At 42.9% G+C, this 20,287-nt stretch overlaps 1 protein-coding gene across 1 annotated transcript in view; it reads left to right on the top strand.

Moving 5' to 3' along the window:
• The first annotated feature begins 9,053 nt into the window (after positions 1 to 9,053).
• The window catches only part of LOC138971841 (protein fuzzy homolog), a 138,205-nt gene continuing 126,971 nt past the window's right edge, over positions 9,054 to 20,287 (top strand). The window contains exon 1 of the mRNA XM_070344669.1: positions 9,054 to 9,134. Within this exon, the coding sequence (XP_070200770.1) occupies positions 9,057 to 9,134 (78 nt within the window). The 5' untranslated portion in view covers positions 9,054 to 9,056. The remainder of the gene's footprint in view (positions 9,135 to 20,287) is intronic.

The following is a 20,287-nucleotide window of genomic DNA, read 5'->3' as shown; positions in this document are numbered from 1 at the left end:
GTAACGAATACTAGATATTGAAGTTGAATGAATGAGTTTATGAGGTTCGGACCAATCCTAGTGTAGGTCTGGGGGGCGCATCGTTTGCGGTCAGGCTTCTTATCCCATTGACATAAAAGAAAGTGGGCCAGTGTGTGGGTCAAGGGTTCAATGGATGGAGTTGGACCGCGGGTATGCAAACCATCTCAGTGACACCCTCACTACTCTCCCTCGCAAGGTCCATTCACAAAACTGCACTGTCGTAAAGGCATTCCTTATTGGATCCCAAAGTTGACTTTGCCAAGACTTCGCGAAGTCTTTTTACCAAAAGATCAATGCCAAAGCTTACTTCGTGAGCTTTTACCAGTGCTATCGCTTTCACAGAAATGAAACTAAAATTAGGTGTACAGTTAACACACACACACACACACACACACACACGCACCCACACACACACACACACACACACACACACACGCACCCACACTCTCTCACACCGTAGTGACTGGGCGTAGTTTGTAAGGTGTCACCATTGTATTAGTTCTACGGGATCCATACGTTAGTGGGGTGTTTAACGTTTGCAAGCTCCTCAAACACCTCATTTTCTCACCTTTACGACAGCACAAGTCCTACATAACGGCCCCAGTAACAGTGCCCTGGGGGCCTCCAAGTTCAAATCAAAGCAAAGATTGGTTATTGGGCACCAACAAACAATGCGCTCCTACTTCTATGAGCGGTAAGACAATACAGCCCTTCGTCTTCTATTCACATTTCTGATTTACTTTATAACAAGCCTTCCCAGGAGGTTCGAACGCTTTGCGCCCTCAACTAAGCGCTTCGCGTCGTCGAATTGTCCCTAAAAGAAATCCGGAAACCCTCCTCCCCCCCCCCCCCTCCATTAAAAATGATGTGATTCGCCTCTGGCCTGCCATACAGACTCGCACACACACACAGGTACATACACATTATCTCTCTCTCTCTCATCCCCCCCTCTCTCTCTCTCTCTCTCTAACATACGCACGTCGTCCTTTGCAAACTCACCTAGCACTAACCCTCCCAATCTCTCCTCCCCGAATCTCACCCCACCCCCTGTCTCTCTCTCTCGCCCGCACTATATATGCAACTAAAAAATAAAACATAAAAAAACCACTGCAAAAGCACAAACCTTTTCATAACCAGACCTATATTTCATTTACGACCACACGGAGCACAAAGCCTGTTTTATCCTCATAAACTTGACAAGGAAAGCACTACCTCTGACGATGAATATTGCGAATGCGACAATATAAGTTAACTCTGCTAGCTTTATTCATCTGCATCCATAAAACTGCAGAAGTCACGTGGTCCCATAACAAAAGGTATTGCATACATTATTTTATTAAAAACTTACGCAACGTAAATTCAGCGAAAGTCGCAATTCTTTTCGTACACCGAAGCAAACATCAAACCCTGTAAATTAAATTAAATGTATTTCCTTATTACATTCGTAGGCACTTACAAACACAAGCACACAGTGGGACTCAGGCTCACACGCGCACAGTGGTACTCAGGCTCACAAGCACACTGGTACTCAGGCTCACAAGCACACAGTGGTACTCAGACTCACAAGCACACAGTGGTACTCAGGCTCACAAGCACACAGTGGTACTCAGGCTCACAAGCACACAGTGGTACTCAGGCTCACAAGCACACAGTGGGACTCAGGCTCACACGCGCACAGTGTCACAGTAATACATACATTTGTATATGTCTATGCTTGCATGTACAAACAAACAGACAGACAGACAGACAGACAGACAGACAGACAGACAGACAGACAGACACACACACACACACACACACACACACACACACACACACACACACAGGATATAGAAACGCGCGTGTGACGCCAAACGTAACCAACTTAACTTACTCATTATTCAAAACAACCTCTAGAACGGCCAATGAATGTACAGACCAAACACAACACTGAGAATCACGGATACACATAAGTCACGTGACTCTAGTACACACACGCACTTACTTCTTCCTTTTTCTCAAAGCACTGACCTTTATAAAAAAAAAAAAACCCAGAAAGTCCTGGACCAGCAAAGCTGCGATCAATAAGTTGAGTAAACACAAAAGGATAATGTATCTGGTCCCGCAGCGGGCCTGTACCGACGTGGGATGAATAATGGAACAAGGTCTATCCAGACTTTAGCACACACGTGACTAACAACCTTAGTCTGGCATTATTCATGATTGAAAAAAAGCGATACTATGCGGATGAGCAACTCATACATTTTGACCCCATGGTGCGTTACGGCGTGGTATTGCTCACTGCTCAGTATAGTCTGCTGCTGACATGACTCAGTGAAATGTGGAGTCAGAGGAGTTGTCTTGTCGTGATACGGCGTAGGGAAATAAGTGCTGGTGACACATTTCCAGGACGAAGGAAGACTAGAACTTAGGCAGAAACAGAGAGGAAAGAGAGGATGCAAGAAAAAAAATATCCCCATGTCACTATTGTCAAACTCGACAAATTAAAAACCAGGTCTTGACCAACAAACAAATTAACCTACTTGCTCATTTAGCCAACAAAGAAAGTTAGAAAAAAAGAAAGAAGGAAAGAAAGAAAGAAAGAAAGAAAGAAAGAAAGAACCAACCAAATGAAGTGAAGTTATACAAATAATATTGTCCGATTCACCTGAAAGTCCTATAAGCAGTCTAATGGCCTTCTGGCAGTTCTACGTTAGAGAAACATATTTTATTAAGTTAGTCAATTAATCCTCGCGTTTTAAAGACAGACATGCAGCTCTGCTTTGCCACGTTCTAATTTCCATACATTTTTGTATGGCGTTTATAATTGCTTATGGTCATATACGACTATATTATGATCATATACGACTATATTATGATCATATACGACTATATTATGATCATATACCTATATGTTATGTATGCTTGCAGACCCAACAATCAAATTAGACGTCACAAAGAGGTAAGCGTCCAGTGTTTCTAGTCAGTAACATGGATTCTCAAAACCATGTTCTATCTAATTTCCGAAGAAACTTGCTTTAACTGCGGAAACTAACATGAAAAGTAAAACGTCTCTTACTTGCCAGATAACCTCTTGACTTGGAGTGGAATTAATGGATTTAAAAACAAACATTAAACACAAATTTTCCTTTATTGGTATTCACTTTCCCTTCAACATTTACAAACAACAGTTACAGTGCAAATTGAGTGCATTTCGACAAGGAACTTGAGGAAAATGGTAGTAAAACATTAAAAGAAGAGAAGAGCATTAAGAGTTGAGGAAAGATAATGACAAAAGAATACAAAGACAGTCACATGAACACTAAGACAGTAAAACACGTTTATGAGAAATGAAACATGACTCACTTCGGTAGTTCATAAGAATAAGGAAAAGGTTTAATAGTTTGCATAATTACTAAACAGTCTTTATGACCTGACAATGTTCTATCACCTTTACTAATACAGCTGTCATTGTTATGATTTAGCCTCCATTTGAAGCTACACGGACATTAAAAATAATAACTTAAGAGCATCAGATTGTTGCCTTCAATACGACAATACAAGCATTATAAACAGTCTGAATACTCCAAGGAAATAACATTGCGAGTGGGAGTGAAAGAGTTAATAGCATATGCCAGTACACTGAGGAAAACCCCATGAAATGAACACTGTTTTTTTCAAGTAGAAAACTTTGACAACAAAACAAACGAAACCAAAGTCTTAATAAAGCAATGAGCACACAGTCTCAAACAGACATTGCCACTCAGTGTCTACTTTACCCTTCAAGACGGGTCAAATTAACTGACAACGATGTTCAAAAATAGAAAATCCTTTATGTCGTCAAATTATCTCTTCATAAAAGACTGATATGAATAATGTCAACGTTTCTCAGGAAGACTCAAGCATTCAAATCATTATAAAGAAGCCGCCAGAATGTCGCTCTTTAGCATACAATTCACACAGGAACTTTAATAACAGGAAACAAACTTACAAGCACACCGACACTCAATACAAATACGAATACAAATAATCAAAGAAAAGATGATCCAATACAAAACCAGCAGACAGAAGAAGAAGAAGAAGAAGAAGAAGAAGAAGAAGAAGAAGAAGAAAAGATGAAGAAGAAGAAGAAGAACAACAACAACAACAACAAAACAAACACAACAATCGAAAACTCACTATCACTGTCCGATGAGAATGTCCCGCATCTAAACACACAAAACCTAAACAAAATCACGCATCAGAGACAAACCACAACAGTCAAAGACTCACTGTGTAGTAACCGGCAGAGCAAAAATGTAAGCCAAGGTCCCAGACTCCCGTTCTTTGTCTAAGTGCATGTGTGACGGACTATCCTTCGCGGCAGAAGAGGTGACTGTTCAATGGTCCCTCTCACTCACAAGCAGTGACACTGACAACTTTCTCTTTCTCTCTCTCTGTCCATCCTTCTCTCTCTCTTTCTATACCACCCCGGGACGGCGCTGCCTCCTTTTGTGAGTGTAAATAAGAACATGGGAGGAAAAAGAGTAAGGGGACGGGAGAGGGGGCGGGGGTAACAGAGTCACCGTCACCATCGTCACCATGACTCACTCAACTCTCACTCACTGGTTCCCTGAACCAAACCCGGTCTAAAGCTCCGGCATCAAGTCTTGTTAAAATGAATTACGCGACAATCCTGCATATACTGCGGCTAATAATTGCTCTCCATTTTAGGCCCTGGAAAAATCAATACAGTGGGCAGGAAGCACGAGGGAGTGAGGGAGAGAGAGGGTGCCATAGAAAGCTTAGGCAAACGCTAGGCCACAAACAGGAGAGAGAAAGAGAGAGGGGGGATGGATTGAATTGAGGAGAGAAGGAAAGGGAGAGAATTACTGGGGAGGGGAGGGATAGAATCAAGCGAAATAGAGGGAGGGAAGGGAGAGAATCGAAGCCAGGGCGAGAGGCTCTGTGTCAGAGAAACTTACTCCCCGAGCCGCTGCGGTTGTAGTAGTCGTAGTAGAAGTGAACTTGAACTCTGGCACAGCTGCATGTGCCCTGCATTCAATGGCCAGGCGCCAGCCAGCAGCGGCAGCAGCAACGACAGCGACGGAGGCCACGGTTGTATTAAGAGTTCCGGACACCAGAGTGTGTGTATACTGGTGGTGCTGGGGATGTTGTATGCACTGAAGCAGGCGTCAATAGTCGTGGTGCCGCTCGCACCAAGAGCGCCGGAGCCTGCGTCCCTTTTCTTTTTTTTCTGTTTGTCGCACGACTTGGTGCTTAATTTGACATATGTCAGTTTTATATTGATAGTGGAGATAGTGGAGAGAGAGAGAGAGAGAGAGAGAGAGAGAGAGAGAGAGAGAGAGAGAGAGTAAGAGAGAGAGTAAGAGAGAGAGTAAGAGAGAGAGAGAGTAAGAGAGAGAAAGAGAGAGAGAGGGGGGACACAGAGAGAGAAAGAGAGAGAGACAGAGAGAGAGAGAGACATAGAGAGAGAGACAGAGAGAGAGAGAGAGAAAATGTACAATGACAATTCCTGACCTAACGAGGGAAATAGAGTCAGCACTGAGTGATCTGCTTTTTTACATCTGGCCCTCGCCCTAAAAAGGAACTAAACTAAAAAAGCTAAAGTATAAACGAGAAAGAGGAAAGAGAGAGAGAGAGAGAGAGAGAGAGAGAGAGAGAGAGAGAGAGAGAGAGAGAGAGAGAGAGAGAGGGAGAGAGAGAGAGAGAGCGGGGGAGAGAGAGAATCTTTCTTTATTTGGTGTTTAACGTCGTTTTCAACCACGAAGGTTATTTCGCGACGGGGAAAGGGGGAAGATGGGATAGAGCCACTTGTCAATTGTTTCTTGTTCACAAAAGCACTAATTAACATATCTTACATACTGCTTGACTAAAATCTTTACAAAAATTTACTATATTCTATACAAGAAACACTTAACAAGGGTAAAAAGAGAAACAGAATCCGTTAGTCGCCTCTTACGACATGCTGAGGAGCATCGGGTAAATTCTTCCCCCTAACCCGCGGGGAATGAGAGAGAGAGAGAGAGAGAGAAAGAGAGAGAGTAAGAGAGAGAAAGAGAGAGAGAGTGAGAGAGAGAGAGAGGGGGGAGGGAGAGAGAGAGAGGAAAAAAGAGAGAGAGAGAGTTAGAGTGAGAGATCAAATGCTGAACGCAGATACAGTATACTTGTTTGGCTGTAAGTTAACTGGGAGCGCTTACAACTTGGGAAACATGTTAAAAACAAAAAAGTCCGATCACCATTTTCATGTAAAAAAAATAATCAAACAATCAAAACAAAAACAAATTAATAAAAGCATTAAAAACAAACACACATGGAAAAAAATCCACATCTGAATCGTAGTAAATTAAGCTTGAACAACTTCATTTTAACTCAGAAGATCCAATTTATATGATCACACAAAACGGATTTTGTTCAACAAAACATTCCCTCTCATTAAGGACCCCAACACCAACAAAGTGAACTTATACTAGCAACGCTGACATTATCCAAAACAAAGATACAGTTGTAGTTTCCATAAATACTGCTTATCATAAATACTGCTTATCATAAATGCACTGATGAGTAATGAGTGTCTCGAGTGCATGGGTAAGCGAAATTCACTTATCCTTCACATAATTCACTTATCCTTCACATAATTCACTTATCCTTCACATAATTCGCCAGTAAGTACAAGGCATACATTCTGCACTCAAAAGATACCTTCCTATATCAGACAAAAACCTAAACGAATCCCATGGTGGTTAAAATTGGTTTACGTGTTGGTTCAACACCCCTCAGTTTAAGAAAATACTCATTCACGTTGAAGTTTCATTAAATAGTCGACCGATCACCCCTCCCACACACACATACTCACCCCCTCTGCACACTCTCAAGATAGCTAGCTCCATATACCAGACAAGTGCCTGTCCGAATCCACTGTGTTTTATAAGTTGGTTCACATAATATAATAAAACATTAAAAAAACCTTATTCCCGTTGATCATCATTAAAGGGACAAACGGCCGATCATTGACACCTCCCTCCGCCCCCACCCCACCCTCTCGAGCCGTGCATCCCCTCCCTCCGTACCGGGCGGGGACGTAGCTCAGTTGGTAGCGCGCTGGCTTTGTAGCCAGTTGGTCACTATCAGCGTGAGTTCGATCCCCACGTTCGGCGAGAGATTTATTTCTCGGAGTCAACTTTGTGCAGACTCTCTTCGGTGTCCGAACACCCCCGTGTGCACACATGCGCACGAAAAAGATCCCACGTTCACAACGAAAGTCTCAGGGCTTGGAAAACACTGACGAAGACGCGCATGCATAAGCAATCTGCTTGTTAACGTTCTTAATGTTGTTATTGTTTGAAACGTGTGGATGAGAAATTGAATAAAACACGCTTAAACGAAGACGCGCATGCATCATCTCTCGTCTCCGATTATCATGATCGTATTTCGATACTTTGACGAGACAAACCCAATGCTGGTGTGTCGAAGAAGACAGCCACAGCGGGCTTGTTCGAATCAAAGTATCACACCATATCTTCAACGTATTGCCAATATCTGTCCCAATATAGACCAGTTGGTCTAAGAGGACGTTAAACCCTAATAGTCAGTCAGTCAGTCCTCCGTACCTCCTCCTCCCAGGCAAGTGGTGACATGATGAACAAAAACGTAACAGCTGTGGATAAGTATTGATTATATCTAACACAGAACGGCACTACTACCCGGGGTGTTGCAGACTATTTCCATCCCACAAATGACATAAAACAACAGGGGTGACGAAATAATAATTCAAAGTTCGATTTGCGGGAGGCAAAATTAGCGACGGGCAAAAGCCGACTTCACTGCCCTGCGCACCTTTAAAGCTAAAACACGGATGCTGACACGAAGAGGGGATTTAAAATTGGGGAAAAAAAGAAAGGCTGGAAAATTCACCAACACTTGGATGCAGCGATGTCACGGTAGTGGTGCACAGCAGAGGTCGGGGCCCCTGCAGGACTTGTCACAAAGGACCTTGCTCGTGTAAGAGCCGTTGGAATAATCAATGACTGCCCCCCCCCCCCCCCTCCCATCCAATACACTGTCACCACAACCCCTGAACATCCAGGCCCCCACTTTGCCTGTGAGGAAAAATCTGTTCAACTGACGTAAATCGACAAGAAAAACAAAGTCCTCGAAGGCTGTCCAGTAAGCTTATACGTCACACTACTCCTTTCAGTCTTTGTGTTTAGCGGTTAAAGACTTAACATCCCTTTAAAGTCACTGGCAGTACTTAGCGACAAAGCAAAGCAGATGCGACATAAAAACAACAACAACAAGCGAATGACATCTTGACATCACTCAGTCGTAACACAAAAGACCGACAAAGCAGGTATCAAAACTTCCTTACCTTGTTTCGTCTGTCAAAGTAGCGGACGTTCTAAGCAGCGGAGGTTTTGGCGCGTATTTGGTGCCTATCTTTGTGACTGATCAATAACAGGCCTCGGTCGCAGGCCATATACTCCATAGACTAAGCTGCCGTACAATTACGCTGCAAGACGCAATGCTGTCACACACACGCACACACCCACAAGCTCGCTGCGCGACGCTGCTTCTCTCCCTTGTTTACGCACTGGGCCATGTGTCAACCAGCGGCGGTGTCAATCATTTTCTTTGCCAAACGATCAATGGGAAAATATCAGAAGCACACCCAAACCCGCACAAAAGGGTCGGGGACAACCTTCAGAAATGACTGCAAGCTGTTAGAATGCGAGAAATAAGCAGCCAATGCAAGATGCATGCACAAATCGAAGCATGCAATGCGCAGCAGACGAACCAATGCCAAAATGCATTGATCAAAGATGGAAATTCAGCTTAGGATAACCGCGGTTTCCGACCATGACCTGATGACAGAGGTCACCTGTCTTCAGGATCAGGGCTTTTTCTTTCGATTTACTTTAAAACAATAAATGCAAAGACTTGAACTTACCCGAAAGTATTGCTCGAAGTTTCACAACCATTTGACAGCTTTGAGCAGTGCGCCATTCCCCCACGTTTGTCCCGTGGTCGCAAGCGCATGCGCGAATAGTTGTTTAGAAATGGCGGCCTACTTGCTTTGCCTCACCGCAGGTGGAGGAATTCCTATATTTTCACGCTCACATGGAGACGTAAAGCCGGTGAGCAAACGTTTTTGAAAGTATTTACGATGGAACAATAATGGGGAATCCATTTGCCTGTTCACACCTCATTTGATTGCAAAATCAAGTCATGTTTGCGATAAAGTTGCGAAGAATTTTTGCAGCAGACGATCTTTCGATTGTTGTCATTTTGAAGTTTGCATCCCACAAGTTTGAGGAACGCTACCATGGGCCTTTGGGGTTTACTGGGAGTCATCTGTCACTATGAACTTAAACTGCCGTGGAATTCTGCACGTTTCCTCGTTTCCTTTTAATGGCGTTTGGTGCAAACATGATTATTTAAGTGACTGAGAGTGAGACTCTCTCTCTCTCTCTCTCTCTCTCTCTCTCTCTCTCTCTCTCTCTCTCTCTCTCTCTCTCTCTCTCTCTCTGTTTGTAACTCTTCCATGCACCACCACCCGTCTATCTTTTTGAAAACACATACAGCAAATATCCCATGTTAGAAAGGAAAAGTTGCAACTTTGAGCGTGCAGCCACATACCCTCTGAGTGATACATATGACATGTACTGCTTCAGTGTGTTGATCCCTTATAATAGTGCGAAGGGACTGTACAACATGCAGTGATGTTCACAGGTTCATTTAAATGGCAAACAGCTTTGCTTCAAGTTGCACAACCAGAGGATACTTTTCATATAACAGAGAATATATTAACCTCGATCTTATTTTTAAGGTCTTTAGTGGGGAGGTGTGAGTTGTAACCTAGCTTATTAAAGAAATAGAATTATGTCACTTCTAAAGTGCACGAGCATTTTCAAACAGTTGGAAGTATGTTTCATATTGACATCCCTTCTACAGATTTTCAAAGATTGAAAAAGAAAGCAAACCTGATCGCAAACAATGAAACATAGCAATGGAAAGTAACACCTGCTAACCTGCTTACATTCAGATAAAATCTACATGAACACTTCCATTAATTAAAATCTAAATGATGACACAAATAATTGCGATTTGTTCTTGCAAAAGAAATTGAAAGCCGCAGATTCCAGAAGTAACCCTTCATGGGACTTATCTATGTACACTGAACATTTTAGGTCAGTAGTTTCTTACTACGTACACCAGTGGAGACATGCTTGCAATGTTTCAACATAGAATATGAAGTGATCAATCAATCAATCAATGAGTCTTATATCGCGCATATTCCGTGGGTACAGTTCTAGGCGCTCTGCAGTGATGCCGTGTGAGATGAAATTTTATACGGCCAGTAGATTGCAGCCATTTTGGCGCATATTTACCTTTCACGGCCTATTATTCCAAGTCACACGGGTATAGGTAGACAATTATTAACTGTGCCTAAGCAATTTTGCCAGGAAAGACCCTTTTGTCAATCGTGGGATCTTTAACGTGCACACCCAATGTAGTGTACACGGCGGGATTTGCATGGCTGTTGACCAGCACAATACAATATTTGTGCAAAAATGCTTTAGAAAGGGTTTGAGTGATGTTTGCAAGGTGCCGGTGTGGGATGGATTGAGCAGAAACAAAACCCCAGGTATCTTTTATCAAGAAGCTAATTACATTGCTGAAGATTTATTTCAAAGGTGTAATATTGTGTGGAGTCTGTTTTTCACACCAGCAGTTTTTCTCATTAAGATTTCTTTTAACGACACAAAAAATGAGCGTGATCTGGTGCCCAGCTATGCGAATATGTCATTTTGTTTTTCTTGCACTATGTCTTGTTTGGTTATTCAGGATTTATTTTTTAGTTTCAGTGCAGTAAACTGTATAGTGATTCTGAAGTTTGTCTGTGCTTATAAGTTGTCAACATCTGTATGCTCTTGGCAGAATAACATGTACACAGATTGCTTACCATCAGCTAATGACCCCCCAATTTATTTTATTTATATTGTTCATACATGTGATCATCTTTTACGACTACATATACATGTATACGTGTACTTATGACTGGCAGTCTGTTAGTCTCACCATGGTCATGAATAAGAGGATAAGTGTGGATTGAAAGATATGTTGTAACAAGAGACAACTATGAAGGTGCTGACAAGGAGTGTGCATGGGTTTTTTGTTTGTTTGTTTTTGTGTTTTTTATTAAAAAAAATTACAGCACAGTGCTAGTGTGACATTTGGAGAGGGGTGGGTGGGTGGGTATTCACTTTTTGACTTCTGGTCACTTTAGTAAGCAGGGCTCCCCAAAGTGCGCGTCCCTGCATCCTATACGCATTAGAAGCCGAAATTTTGTATATATGCGTACTAGAAATTCATGGAAGGGGTCCCGGGACGCATTAAACTTATAAAGAGCGGGTCCCAGGACACACTAAATTTTAGTTGTCGTGCGTCCAGTAGGTACTCTTTTCAGACTGTAGCCGTCAGCTAACATTACAGAAGAAAGACCACAAGTCAAGTTGAAGGTGTGTGTGTGTTGCATTTAACAAGGTATAGTTGAAGTGTCCACCTCGAATATACTGGTGATTAAAACCCCTAACTTCAAATAACATTATTCGCGATCACAATGTGTTATGTATTCATGTACACAGGGGGTTTGGGGATCCGGGACTCTTGGGACCCTCTAAACATTGAAAGCGGGGTTCCCGGGACCCTCTTGGACCGGGTGTCCATTGGGATCCCTGGTATGTGTGTGTGTTTGTGTGTGTGTTTGTGTGTGTGTTTGTGTGTGTGTTTGTGTGTGTGTTTGTGTGTGTGTTTGTGTGTGTGTTTGTGTGTGTGTTTGTGTGTGTGTGTTTGTGTGTGTGTGTGTGTGTGTTTGTGTGTGTGTGTGTGTGTTTGTGTGTGTGTGTGTGTTTGTGTGTGTGTTTGTGTGTGTTTGTGTGTGTGTTTGTGTTTGTGTGTGTGTTTGTGTGTGTGTTTGTGTGTGTGATTGTGTGTGTGTTTGTGTGTGTGTTTGTGTGTGTGTTTGTGCTATTTTTTTTATGTGTGTGTATATTCCAGGGTGTATATATATATATATAGTTTTACTCTGTGTGTTTCCTTGTCTATTTGATTGTCTACACTTAGATCTCTGGTGTGTAGCTTGGAAGTGGGGTATGATATCACGGTCGTAGATTAAGGTTCCTACCTTTAACGGAAGAGGAGATATTAAGTAATTAACCTATGACTTGTATCAGTTTGTAATGTGTAGAATTACCAGTGAGCTAGCGGGGATATACTTTAATCTGATTTCCGTCCCCTGATCTTACCATATATCCGCTATGGTCGCCAGTACAACTGACGCGCTTCATCATTTGGCAGCGAATAAAACGCGCTGCAGATGAATTACAGTCAAACCTGTCTAAAGAGACCATCCAAGGGACTGAGCAAAAGTGGTCTCTTTAGACAGGTGGTCTCTTTTGACAGGTGATTTATATAGTCGCAGACGGGCGAAGTGGCGCAGTGGTAAGACGTCGGCCTCCTAATCGGGAGGTCGTGAGTTCGAATCCCGGTCGCTGCCGCCTGGTGGGTTAAGAGTGGAGATTTTTCCGATCTCCCAGGTCAACTTATGTGCAGACCTGCTAGTGACTTAACCCCCTTCGTGTGTACACGCAAGCACAAGACCAAGTGCGCACGGAAAAGATCCTGTAATCCATGTCAGAGTTCGGTGGGTTATAGAAACACGAAAATACCCAGCATGCCTCCCCCGAAATCGGCGTATGCTGCCTGAATGGCGGGGTAAAAACGGTCATACACGTACAAATCCACTCGTGCTAAAACCATGAGTGAACGTGGGAGTCTAAGCCCATGAACGACGAAGAAGAAGAAGAAGATAATTATAGTCGTAAAAACCGTCGGGGATCCTTATGGGTGGTCTTAATAGGCAGGTGGTCTTATGGAGAGGTGGTCTTAATAGGCAGGTGGTCTTATGGAGAGGTGGTTTCGAGGGCAGGTTTGACTGTATCATCAATTTCTTTTTCTCTTCCGGTATCCAGGTTTCCCAATTGCTTCGTTTCCGGCCGATTTATGTGGAGCACGTGATGCGCACAAAAAATATTGGCGGTCTAGAAGTGTCGTCTGCACAATGATCGCGGCGGCTTTCTTGACCGCCAAGGACGACCACACACGTTGTGAGACGTCACTCGTTAGACCTCAATACTGTCAACATTTACAGCATAGCCTGTACCAAAGCACAGTCATTCTGAGGCTTGTGTATGTGGATCATTAATTCAGGGTAAAAATGTCTACCTTGACCTAAATCCACCACCCTATTGTTGGGTACAACAGCATCCGTAGAGCAGCACCCGTGTTCACAGTCAGTGTTCTGTATAGTCTATGATCGTGTGCCGGGCAGGGAGGTTGTAGCTTAGGTTGCAGGATGCATTCGCCATTGTGAAGACCTCTCTGTCTCTGTGTGTCTGTCTATCTGCAGGTCTGTCTGTCTCGCCTGTCCCTACGTGCGCCTCACCTTTCTCTGGTTTTCTTTTTTTAGAAATCTTCTACATTAGGAACGGGGGTGTCCTGACCCGTTTAAGGCCAAAATTTGTTCGATGACCATTCGCCCACGACTTTAAAAACATAGCAATTAGAGTAAGCCACACTAGAGAGTGGATCCTATACCCTTAATCAGCGTGTGTGTATGTATGTATGTATGTATGTATGTATGTATGTATGTATGTATGTATGTATGTATGTATGTATGTATGTATGTATGTATGTATGTATGTATGTATACATGTATGTATGTATGTATGTATATATGTGTGTGTGTGTGTGTCTCTCTCTCTCTCTCTCTCTCTCTCTCTCAAAAGTCCAAAAAGTCTCTCTCTCTCTCGATGACGAAACAGGAACAATTCAGCACGGCGTGTTTGCAGACATTTTGTACACGTGTATGCACGATTGAGGGTCCAAGGACTGAACCATGGCTGATTTAGGGGCCAGATGTAAAGGATAGATATTTTGTTGTTGTCTTTTGTTTTCTTCTTCGACAAAATTACCTCAAAATGTTCGTCAATTTACCGATTTGTAAGACATTCCTCGACTTTCCTTTTACCGCACCGTGAAAAATGTTACAGAAATTAGGGAAAATATTTTTTTTTCGATTTAAAAGTGTCCGCGTTTTGTGAATTGTCGATGTCAAAGTTCCTGAATTATCAACGCCCAGAGATAAAAATGCTTATACATTGTATTTTGTTTCACAAATCAGTTTAATGATTGCTTATCAACCGTCCGTAGGAAAAAAACAACCCACAAAAACATTGAAGGCATTTACATGTATTCAGTAAACTTGCATTCAATAATGGTCGGATTCACCCGCATTAACCTTTCCGGTTATAGTGTTCGACACACACAATTGTTATGAGCACCTTACATGTAAATACTCGTCATATATGTTTGTTGCATAATATTCAACCATCTGTGGTGTGAAGCGGCCGTCACATTTTCCGGAAGACAGAGGGGTAAAATCCTCATTTTTCTTATTTCTCTAAGCTTGTCTGATGACGCAAATGAAGAGCAAACATTCAAAGGGGAACACCAAAAATATTTCAAAATAACGAGCAAAAATATGCGAATCCACAACGGAGATCTGGAAAATATCTTTTTGTCGATCACGTGGGGCAGCGGAAACGGAAGTTAAACAAGCGGAATGCGCACGACTTATATGCAGGATGATGAACAGTTTGCGTGGAATGTGATCGACAGTTGTCAACATGAGCTGGTGGAGGTTGGGGTGGGGGATGGGGGTCGAAGAGAGAGAGAGAGAGAGAGAGAGAGAGAGAGAGAGAGAGAGAGAGAGAGAGAGAGAGAGAGAGAGAGTCTATTAGTCATATGTTTTGTTGAATACCGTCATTTAGAGTACTTTTGTGGGTGTATTTTTTCAATAGCCCAGTGAAGTTTGAATGTTACTAACTCAATTGGGGCGGGGATGTAGCTCAGTCGGTAGCGCGCTGGATTTGTATCCAGTTGGCCGCTGTCGGCGTGAGTTCGTCCCCACGTTCGGCGAGAGATTTATTTCTCAGAGTCAACTTTGTGTGCAGACTCTCCTCGGTGTCCGAACACCCCCGTGTGTACACGCAAGCACAAGACCAAGTGCGCACGAAAAAGATCCTGTAATCCATGTCAGAGTTCGGTGGGTTATAGAAACACGAAAATACCCAGCATGCTTCCTCCGAAAACGGCGTATGGCTGCCTAAATGGCGGGGTAAAAAACGGTCATACACGTAAAATTCCACTCGTGCAAATAAACACGAGTGTACGTGGGAGTTTCAGCCCACGAACGCAGAAGAAGAAGACTAACTCAATTTATGCAGAGTAACATTTTCTGATGGAAGCTAGAAAGAAGCGATGTGATTTTTTTTTCTGGTGCGGTTTAAATCGTATGACATTACCGACAGAAGTTTTTGAACGCTGCTAGTCCGCCCTTCATTCATCCTTCTGACATTTTAATGTAGGATTTCTCTTGACTCCAACCTCATAAAAGTAAATATTCCAACTAAAACAATTTGAAAAATGAAGTGACTATTCACCTGAACCAGAAAAGCGAGACTGAACCTGTAACCTTTCCTTGTGCTTCGATTTCTGGTTTTGGAACGCGTTAGCAGTCTTTCTGTGTCGGGGTTTTATTACCATTCCCATTTTTGCTGTCAAGGCTTTTTCATCACAACTTTTTGGAATATGCAAGTTCACCACAGGATGGCGCCCAGGCGCTCGGGAATGCACTCTGACATAAGACAATTCATTCACACACACACCCTTACACACACACACACACACACACTCACACACACCACACACACACCCTTACACACACACACACACACACACTCACACACACACACACTCACTTTCGATCTGAATCAGTAACGCCTTTAGCTTTGAAACTGACACGATGCTGAATTGTTTTCATGAATGATATAGATAATGTTCTACATATAGTTTTTGTCGGTAATAAATTAATTTCAAAAATGTGGTTCAAGCTATTATGTATGTGCATGGCGAAGCATATGGTTCGTTTTTGTTTTTCATAAATAATCATTGTCACCTCGATCTGATCAACCATGTGCCAAACTTTAAGATTATAGGTTTGGCAGTTTGGCTTTCTGGATGGCTGAATAACAATGATAATGATGAGCTTTTGATTTATTATTAAATCTATTTTCGCGTTGCTCTGTTGTAAGAAAAGCTCTGCGTAAACATATTCAATTAGAGTTTTTGTTGTTAAACTCATTAATAAGGCATAGTTTGTTTTTAAGGATGAAAGTTAAACTTATTAATAAAGGATAGTTCGTGTTCATGGGTAAAAAAGTTATTGCAATATTGAAATTGTTTTCGTTCTTTGTTTCCAATGTGACATGGGAGGCTACCGCTCCTTTCACAGCAGACTCTGCACTCGAGTTGTTGGCCTTTAAGTCAACACCGGTGGATTGTGGAATTCTGTTTGTGATGGGGTCTGGTGGTTTCCGATTGTCTGTATGTTCATGGAAACCTTCGGGTTTGCATAACAGTTTTTATAGGGCTAAGAAATTGGCCCTAACATTTTCAATCCTGTTTGATTGTACTTCGCCTCCCGAGGTGATCGTAGTGTTACGGCACTCGGTTACATCTGGCGCTGCGAGCAGGATGGGACTCGGCATGGTAAAGGCATAATATGACCACTGAACACTTTCGTGCTGTTCCCATTCTGCGAACTTGGGATGGACAGTGGTCCCTCGGTCAAACGGGGGCGATTGTTACAGGGGAGGCTACCGCTCTTTTCGCAGCAGACTCTGCACCCGAGTTGTTGGCCGCCTCTAAGTCAACACCGGTGGATTGTGGAATTCTGTTTGTGATGGGGTCTGGTGGTTTCCGATTGTCTGTATGTTCATGGAAACCTTCGGGTTTGCGTAACAGCTTTTATAGGGCTAAGAAATTGGTCCTAACATTTTCAATCCTGTTTGATTGCACTTCGCCTCCCGAGGTGCTCGTAGTGTTACGGCATTCGGTTACACCATGAACATTATTCTTTCTGATGTTAAAATCAACAATTCTTACTTTTCACATTCCACGGCGGAGATTATTGCGTCGTTAACATCACACGCAACTGAATACTACATCACCAATGGGTATTTTCTGCTTATGTGATTTATGCGTGGTACAGGCGAGGCAGTGAACAAAACAGTTCCACAACTGCTTGTGAGAATTATTCAGATAAGTCATTTGATATTAGCCTCGATAAATCAAACCAAGGTTTCTTTCTCACCGCTTTTCACGCACATAGCAGGGAAAGAAATCGTTTCATTTATGGCTGTGGTCGGCTATTGTTTTATTTGTGTTCGAATGCAACGAATGTTGTGTTGTTTCTCCCCTCTTTCTCCCGTTTTTTCTCACTTCAATTATTATGGAAATTTTTACTGCCATTTCTCATCTGGGCTTCCAGAAGCGAGCCGTACGCGGCCTGTCATCGCCTGATTGATTTTTGGGCCTAAACTCAAGAGAAGGTAAAGAAAAGCCTTTGTCTATTTGCCGTATGACATGAATATGAGCGCACGTTTGATTGGTTTGGAAACTATTGATTTGGCTTCGCCTCTACGCTCTCCCCAAATGCAAAGAAGCAGGGGTTGGGGGTGGGGGGGGTGGGGTGTAGAGAGGGGAGTGCAGCAGGGGTGCAACAAGGAGGAAGAGGGGGAGATAGAAAGAAGAAGAGAGAGCTTGGGAGTTTTCATGTTTTGCACACACGACCTGTGCCCTCAGTGATATGTTTGCCAGTGTTTTGTGATCGAAAATGCCATAGTACGTGTTTCCCATCCAATGCGTTGGCAATTCGGCGAAGCCATGTGAGAATTTTGGCCGCTCCCTTTTTTGTTGAATGTTAATTATCTCGTTGCTTATAGATCCGCGTTTGTGTTGAAGAGGACAGGACACAGATATTGTGTGGCCTAGCGAGTCAATGTTTGTACTTGAGTGTGTGAGTGTGTGTGTGTGTGTGTGTGTGTGTGTGTGTGTGTGTGTGTGTGTGTGACCAGGCGCGTGTGTTAGCGAGTCAATGTTTGTACTTGAGTGTGTGAGTGTGTGTGTGTGTGTGTGTGTGTGTGTGTGTGTGTGTGTGTGTGTGTGTGTGTGTGTTGTTTCAAAGTACAGTTTTCAGTGTATAAAAGCGGTCAAGATTTCCATGGCAACTGCAAAGAATATGCAGAACACTTCCACATGGACACATGTAACACTTCAACAGCCTGGCTGTATCCTGCGCAGAATGGGATTTTTTTCTGAATTAATTTCGTCACCGATACTCACCAACATTAATTCAGCACAATGTTCCAACGCTATACCGGAAGCAGCCAGGCCTTTTAATTTGTGTACATGTTCAAGTGGGAGGATACTCGTATTCCATGTACAAGCCTGGCCAGAACTCCGGGTTGCTTGGTGGCATGGGTGGCTGTAGATGTTTCTTGTCTTGAGAATCCAGGGGAGAATCTGAGGCCGATTCAGCATTGATATTATTGATTTAAACAAGGTTTTATTCCATTAAACATGATACAATAATAAAACAAGAAACAATGGGGACACGAACTCAAGCGAACGCTTATATTACGTGCCCTACGCCGTTGGAAAATAACACAAATATGATGTTGGACATTATATTACTAATATATCATATAACCATCTGGATCAAAATCAGAGTGCATTGATACTATTCTTTCTTGACAAATCGCGTGAACCGAAATTGATACATTTAGTCAATCTGCCGAACTCACGGAATGAAACAGAACGCGCTACATTTTTTTCACAAAGACAATAGTGAGAAAGCGCTGACACATTGACGTGAAACTGAAGCGTCAAAACGTGACTAAATGTAAAAACTATTCACATTTAAAGCCATACGTACTCGATGACTATACACGCTAATTGCTTTACCAACAGCTGGAGACAGACTAAATTAAGTTCCCTGCAAAATATTGTGGTCTAGGACCCCTTAAATGTTGAGATATTTGAATTTTCATTTTGATCTGGATCGTCCTATTTATAGATTTGGCAACACATGTAACGTTGATGCAAGGGAGAGAACACCGCGGCTTTGTTGACATCCTCACTTTTTTAGAGGCTAGAACAAGCTGTAATGCATGTATTATGGTCCGCGCATTGTGACGTATCGTCATTATATGGTCTTATGGTGCGTTTGACATCGATTGTGGGCAAACTACACTTTGTAAATACGGGAGTGCGTTCGTATGCCTTTAAGCTAGGTGTATCGCAGTAAAATATGTAGAATGTTCATTTAAACAGGACTCTGGAACTTGACAATTTACAGGGAAAAGGTTGTCTTTAAGTAAGGGTAAGGGTCAGATTTAAAGGTACAGGTCTGGTATTGGATTAGAGGCTATTAGTTTAATGTTGATTTTTGTGACCTAGTGACACAGTAGTCCGGGGACACGGTAGTTCATTGATCCGGAAAGTCGGTGCAGTGATGCGGACAAATCTGAAATTGTGATCCTAAATAAGACACCCATTGAATTGTTAATTACGGTTACAGGCCCTTTACTTTCAAGAAGACAACACCGGTTTTTGAATTCAATAGCCATCCCCACCTCGTCAAACACCCTACAGACCCAGAAAAGCGACAACATGTTGAATCGCAGTCCTTCATTGGGCTGCCCGAGACTGCTTCGCGCTTCAAGCCTGGAGGATAATGAATTGGCCCCTCCCACCTCTCCAAACCACTTACCGAGAGCGTCGAAAAGTAATTGATCATTACAATTGAATTAAGTTTGTTCCTTTCACCGCGCGAGCGAGTAGGCACAATTGCCCGCGCTTTGTTTTTTCAGTAGGTCTCGAGCGCGCTCCCGTGCAAACTCGCGAATGGCAACTCCCTAATGGAATTACTGTGTTTTGGGGGTTCGATAAAACTTTTGTCTATTCCATTAGGAGGAAAGAGGTAGACACACATCGGAGAGAATCTGAGAGGCGACACGGGGGTCTAAATCTGTTTTCTGTCATCGGCTGTGCAAATTGAGACCAGTTTACGTCATGTTGGAGACACGTACCTAACTTACCTAGTTAGTTCTTCCCTCCCTTTTCTGGGACGTTTTGCTGAAAGGAGTCGGGAGGTTTGGTGTTTGATGTACTCGAATGTTCTGATGATTGTATGTCGCGCGCGCGCGGCGCGCGCGCGTGTGTGTGTGTGTGTGTGTGTGTGTGTGTGTGTGTGTGTGTGTGTGTGTGTGCGTGTGTGTGTGTGTGTGTGTGTGTGTGTGCTTACGTGTGTGTGTGTGTGCAG

Source organism: Littorina saxatilis, linkage group LG7, assembly GCF_037325665.1.
Source record: "Littorina saxatilis isolate snail1 linkage group LG7, US_GU_Lsax_2.0, whole genome shotgun sequence".
NCBI lineage: Eukaryota > Metazoa > Mollusca > Gastropoda > Littorinimorpha > Littorinidae > Littorina > Littorina saxatilis.
This window is presented reverse-complemented; position numbering and strand designations above follow the sequence as displayed.